The following is a 6,776-nucleotide window of genomic DNA, read 5'->3' as shown; positions in this document are numbered from 1 at the left end:
CAAATAGTGAATTTTTGTGACCATTCAGATTTGAAATCGGAGTTACCGATTTAGAGATATTAATTTCGTATCTTCTCAGGGATCTCAATATTGCTAAATTTCTATTTTTTTGATATCTATATTAAATTTCGGTGTTAATATTATATGCTGTTGTTTAAAATCTGTAAATAAGAAATTTGTTAAAAACTAGTTGAGGAACACTTTGGCTAAGGAAAGACTTGGTACTTAAGTTGTCCATTGTGACGCACCTCTCTTTCCTGGAAGTCTACTCGACAAGTTTTTGACTTAAATCCTATTGAACAGATTTTGTACTGTTAAATTATTATGCAATATATGTTGTTGGAATGGAAATGTATGATTAATTCATGTTATTATGGTAGATATGAAATTATGAATTATAATTGTGATTATTGCATTTTATTATATTGCAATTGAGTTTATGCGTCTGAACATGATATGAGTATTATGGGAAGATTTTGTAAGGATATAATGTGAGTTGAGGAATATGAGTATGGTATGAGTCTTGTGGAGAGATTCAATAATGTTATGGTATTTGTGTATATGTTGATGTTGAGAGTCCCGTAGTTGGGGGTTATCCTGATACTCTAATAATTATCTAGTCTCAAGTAGAGAGGGATGAATTATGTGGTGAGAGGAGCAGGAGGTCCTGGTCTATGTGCCTGTTTTGGACATAGTGAGGGGACTATCCTTGTGGGTGGTATGGAGGGCAGGATGTCCTGGTCTATGTGCCGGTTTTGGACATAGTGAGGGGACTAACATTGTGGATGGTATGAAGGGCAGGCACTACAAGAAAATTGTGTTTTATATACGGATTATTACATACGGATTTTAATCCGTATGTATTAAACATTTTACATACAGATATTATATACGGATTTTTAATTAATTAATAATTAAAAAAACTTTAAAAAAAGCTCTGATCTTCTTCTAACTTTGAAAAAAAAAAACCTAACTACAACTCTCCAAAATGAGTCCCTCACTCCCTCACTCCCTCACTCCCTCACTCACTCACTGACCCTTCCTTTCTTCCTTCATTTCGGATAAAAAAAAACCTACAAATCCTTTCTTCTCCCTTTTTCTCAGTAGAAGAACCCTCAGATGGTTTTGTTTCCTCATCTCACACCCTTACTTCTTTCTTCTTCCTTCCATCCTTGTAGCCACGCGTTCTTCCTTTGCCACGTCTTCATTCAGACCGCATCATCAGCCACGTTCATTTTCTTCTCGAGAGCTCACCATCAACGGTAAGTTTTCTTTCTCTTCACAGATTCATTATCTTATTTCATATTTCTTTCCTTCCTCAGCCTATTTAACAACAAAATTTCTCTTCCACCGATTATCTTCATCTCCTTCTAGGGTTTCGTCATCCTTTCACCATTTTCTTGAAGTTTCACCGATTAAATCCTCTTTTACTCTGTTTAAAAGCTTTTCCTCCGATTGAAAATTCTTTTCCACCGTTTAATCTCGTTTTGAACCGATTAATCGGTTCATTTTAAGTTTCCTCCCTTTCTTGGGTTCCTTTAGTCCAGATTAGGGTTCCTACTCTATTTAGGGTTTCTGTGAGTCCTATCTCTGATTCGGTTCGTTCTCCTTCAAATTCTCTCTTCTATTTTTGCCTAGGGTTGGTGCAAAGGTTATCGCCATTAGGTCTTGGTAGAATCTTTCTTGATCTCTAATTCCTCGTTATTTCGCTGCGTTTCATTCTCGAAGAAGCTTCAAGATCCTTTAAATCAGCTCGCGTTGCGCATTCAGTCCTCTTCCTTGGAGCCTCTTCCATCAGGTGGTATTCAGAGCTCTGATTCTTCCATGCAATTCAAAAGCTAAGTATCTCTCTCCTTTGTGTCGTGTTTTCATTTGATTCATTATTGTGTTGACACTGTTTCGCATCTCTGTTTTGATGTTTTTCTTTGATTCATGTAAGGTTGAATTTGTATTGGCATGTTTTGTCTTAATTCTGAGTATTATATGTTAATTCTGCTCATAAAGTGTTTGTTTAAATGTCTAAGAGAGCTAATATGATATTGTTCATTCTTGATAACTTTCTACTCTTCATATTAAAATGCGCTCTCTGTATCCTCACGCCAAAGGCATACTGTTAGGGCTTAAAGAGAAAGGCATCGACGTTGCAATCGCTGCTCGCTCACCAACTGCTGACATAGCAACAGTTTTCTTTAATAAATTGGGCTTCTCGCCGTTGATCAATCTTTTTCATTTTTCTTTGTAATGGAGGTTTCTTTTTGTCATGTTAATACAGGATTTGATCACAAATAATGAAAGGCATTAGAGGAGCCATTTGTGGATGAAGAGGATAATTATAGCGGTGTTGCATGTTTGAATGTGATAGCAAAACGAATTGTTACAGTTTTTGCTTCTTTAAGAGGATAATTATATCGGTAATACTAGGATTAGACATCCTCTTTTCTAATTCTGAATGTTGTTTTTTTTTTCTTTTGGAATGATGGAATTTTGACAATGAAGTATATTTTATAGGTATGTATTTTTAATGTATGTTAATTATGTGCAGGGGCTAGTTTTTTAAACATTATAGTTTGTTCTGTCATCCAACATGATTTGATTTTTATCTCTGCAGTCATGTCGGTATCCAGGTGGAAGATAATATATCTATTCTATGCTTAGATTTGTGATGAATGGTATAAGTAAAGATATCCTTGATTTCTTCTATTTATTTTAGAGGCGGCTTGGTTTCTACTATTTAACCATTTAAGCTATTTAGATTACTTAGTGTGTTTATAAAGAAATTTACTTATTGTGTTTCAGTTCAATCATTTCTATAAGAATAAGAATCAATTAAAAAGAAAAAAGGCTTTATCATTTTTCTGTTAACTGTTCTAACTATATAGTATTTGTAATTTGTCTATTGATGCGGGTGCTTCATGCTACAATGATGAAGCGGTTTGAGATTGCAGAGCTGGTGGAGAATTTGAATGCATCAAATAGTCAAGTAAATTTCTTTTTGGTAATATTTTACATTCCAACATTTTATATGTACCAATATTTTACCCTCCACTTAATACTTTTTTATATATAAGCTTTTCTCAGCTTTGCAATTAATATTATCTACACATTTATATTGTAATTAATTTATTAATTTGATTTATGTTACTGATTTGATTTTGAACCCAGTAAGTTATACATATTATACTATTTGCCAAAGAAATTAATTTTAATGATTGAATACTAAATTAGAAATTAATGTGATTAAATAATTGATTAATTATTGATCAAATGTTATTACATTATTTGTTAGCTCTAAAAATATAAATAATGTGAAGATGCAATATTAGAAAATATTTTAGTTATGACAGAAGCTTTGGACTTAGTCAAAGTTGTTTTGATTTTGATTATGGTGAAGAAAGTCCGTATAGTTGATTGTCTATGTAGACCTACATAATTATCATACTATAATATTACAAATTGTTTTCTTATATATTAGTAGTAAATGTTCAAATGCATTTCCAAATGCGAAAAAAAGGTGTGCTCCTTTTTGTATTTGTCTTTAGTCTATAACATGCATTTCCTTCTTAGTCTATAACATTATGCATTTTCCCTTTAAAATCTTGCAACTTTAAAGGAGCACATTTCATAGTCTTTAGTTACATTTATGAATATTGTCTTTGTATAATACGTCATGTCTCAAGAGTGTTCAAGTAATGTGGTCTATTTTATATTTGCAGGTGTTAGAATTTTTTAACAGTCGCATGGATGCCCAAAGAATGGATGGTGGATGGTCAGTCAATGAAGTACTCCAAGTGGTAATTGTAAACTGTCGATCTTGGCGTGTTGATGGAATGAAGGTAAAATGAAAATATCTATCATTTGTGGTTTCTCTTGATCACTTGCTTTGCTTCTGTAAGACTGTATCTTGTTTGGCAGATGTTTACTCAACTGAACTTCACATATGAACAAGAGAGTCACCTAGAGGAGTTCTTCATCCCATATGTCTGGAAGCTAGTACTCTCCAAATGGTATAAAGATTCTCATCCACACACCTTATGATGACTATTTGCAACTTTTTTCCTCTTTTATTGTTCGAACTTTGTTGATTATGGGGGTATATTAAATTCATCATCTTGTTTTTTACTGTAACTTTTGTTGATTACCTTCAAAAATGGTCTTCTTGCTTTGTGCATGTTTCTGATGTGAAATTTCTGTCGTCTGCAGTGAATTTGAATTCAATGCAACAGCTATAAATTTGTTTCCAGCTGATATACCTACCAAAGTACGTATATGAATCTCCAATATATATTTATATATATTTTTTCGATAAGCTCTATTATATATCTGTATAGCACTCCTTGTAATCAAATAACACAACTGTCTTTTTCCTCTAGTATTTTTGTTCCTCAATCCTTCCATAGTATCTAAACATGCTTGTTGCTGCCACTGCTTATATTACTGTTTCTATGATGGAATGAATACTACATTAGAATTTTTTTTTCCTGATAAAAGAACAAGCTAAGGAGTTAATATAAGTTCAGCTCATCATCTCTTTCTTTTCACGTTTGAAAGGAAATTGAGCTGTTGTTGTCCTGTGATCAAATTTATTTTCTGTGGTCAAAATGGAAAAATAAAGGATAATGTTTTCCTCTCTGTTTGGTTCACTTTTTTTTCAAAATACTAGAGTTCTAAAAACAAAGTAAAAGTCGTTTTGCAGCTTTGTTTCTCCATACAACATTGCTTCAATTTAAAGCAGCTTTGTTTCTCCATACAACATTGCTTCAAGCAATACTAGTAAGGTCTTGTCTGCTGTCATTATTTCAAGTGATAAAACTTATTCCCGTCACATTTGTGTAATGCATAATTCTAGCTATGTTTCCTTTAATTCCTAAGCAACTTAATTGTTACTTGTCAGTAAAGAACCTAATTTGCACCAGCCATTCTCTTTGACTGATGAAAAAAATAATGGAAGAATTGGTTTTTTATGGTATATGATTTGTTGCTTTTGTTTCTTTTGCATAGGTTTGACATACTTATACATTAACTTGGATTATTGTCTTCAATGACAAAATTCACTGTGTTGCAGAAACTTGACAATGAGGTGGAAGGAAATACATTCCAAAACAGTGACTTTGACGAAGTCTGAGTATCAGCTTGATCCGTTGCCAAGTACTCCAATTCTGTTTGTGAATATTTGTATAGATAAATTAGTTACAAAAATGTAATGTTCTCATTCTTTTCTGTTCATAAATTGAGTGTAATTGTTCACTCCTGAAGATGAAAGTGGTTTGAGATATCCATGTAATGAATAAATGATGATGCTAACATGTCATTCATGTTATGTCAGTTTATACAAGTTTGCCATCACTTGCACTTCATTTTATGATTTTGTAGTAGTTTTATGATAAAGGCAAATCATCTTGGTACATCTTGATTTAGTTATTTAATATGTAAAAAAATAATAATTATGTTGTAAGTTTCTTTGTTTTAATCAATATATTATCACCCATTTATATTGTAAGTTTATTTGTTTTAAAGCTTTTTATTTTTACAAATAATTTTTTTTTTCTCTATTGTATGTTACATACGGATAAATCCGTATGTAGAAAAAATATTTTTTTTATTATATATAGATATTATATACGGATTTATCCGTATATAAATTATATACGGATTTATCCGTATATAAATTATATACGGATTTATCCGTATATAATTTATATACGGATTTATCCGTATATAATTTATATACGGATATATCCGTATATAATTTAGCTACGATGATTTTATATACGGATTTTTGTCCGTATATAAGTTGTATGTAACCAAGTGTTATATACGGATTTTGGGTCTTATATACGGATTTTGGTTGTATGTAATTCAACTTTTTCTTGTAGTGAGGATGTCCTGGTCTATGTGCCGGTTTTGGACATAGTGAGGGGACTAAGAATGGCATCACAAGTGGGGAAGCTTTCGTTGAATTACTCAACAACATATCGTCGGGGATAAGTGTATATTGGGTATTGTGAAATGAGTGTCTATTGGGTACTGTGGTGTCTATTGGGTATTGTGAGACGAGTGTCTAATAGGAACTGTGGTATGAGGGTGTCGAACATAATTATTATATGATGTTTATATCAAGGTAATTATACATGTTTTATAAATGATTTGTTGCATGTTAGCTCACCCTACTTGTTTGTTTTGTTTGGGTATGTGCGATGATCGTATAATTCGTTATACGGGAGCAGATGAAGGAATGTCGTCTGAAACAATACCAAGGAAGAAAGAGATCGAAGAATAAGTTAGAAGAATTCAAGTTATATTTAGGAGTTTATAGTTGAAATCTGAGTTTAAGATATATCAACTGTGAATTTTTAAGTGTGAGATTACGGGATGTTACCGTAAATGTAATGTTACAATATATAAATTATGAATTATCCAATGTGGGATATTGGGATGTTACATTAATGGTATCAGAGCAGTTCGTCCTTAGGATGACCTCTGTGTTGTGGGTCTTCCGTGTCTTCTCTATGAAGAATTGAGTCTAAATGGTATAATTTACCATTTCCTCCAAATCTAGATAGTAGAGTATTATGTCTAACTACTCATGACTTTTACCATAGATGATTTTCCTTTCTTAATTCTGAGGGTTTAAGGAAAGATATTAGAATTAGTTAAAGCCTTGATAGGAGATATAATATTAGAGTTTAAGTTTCAAAGGATGAGTGAAGATGTTGGTGTTTAGAAGTAAAATTTTTAGAAGTTTCTAGAACAAATTAATAGATGAGATATCTTAAGTT

General features: G+C 32.1%; 1 protein-coding gene across 8 annotated transcripts; it reads left to right on the top strand.

Annotated features, from left to right (window-relative positions):
* Positions 1–964: 964 nt before the first annotated feature.
* On the top strand, positions 965–5,354 carry LOC148192402 (uncharacterized). Of its 8 annotated transcripts, none has more exons than XM_088098016.1 (8): positions 965–1,262; positions 1,639–2,411; positions 2,609–2,669; positions 2,930–2,980; positions 3,714–3,833; positions 3,913–4,004; positions 4,201–4,258; positions 4,694–5,056. In XM_088098016.1, exons 3-8 carry the CDS (start codon positions 2,667–2,669, stop codon positions 4,769–4,771), a joined length of 402 nt encoding a protein of 133 aa, XP_087954142.1. In that variant the 5' UTR covers positions 965–1,262; positions 1,639–2,411; positions 2,609–2,666; the 3' UTR covers positions 4,772–5,056. The 8 variants fall into 8 exon arrangements, with proteins under 8 accessions (XP_087954142.1, XP_087954141.1, XP_087954139.1 ...); XM_088098015.1 differs by having other exon boundaries at positions 967–1,262; positions 2,930–2,995; XM_088098013.1 differs by having other exon boundaries at positions 968–1,262; positions 2,609–2,980.
* The last annotated feature ends 1,422 nt before the right edge of the window (positions 5,355–6,776 follow it).

The sequence above is a fragment of the Vigna umbellata genome, chromosome 9, assembly GCF_029865625.1.
Source record: "Vigna umbellata cultivar VRB3 chromosome 9, Vumbellata_1.0, whole genome shotgun sequence".
In the NCBI taxonomy this organism is placed as follows: domain Eukaryota; kingdom Viridiplantae; phylum Streptophyta; class Magnoliopsida; order Fabales; family Fabaceae; genus Vigna; species Vigna umbellata.
The sequence above is the reverse complement of the archived record's forward strand: the minus strand, read 5'-3'. Positions and strand labels throughout refer to the sequence as shown.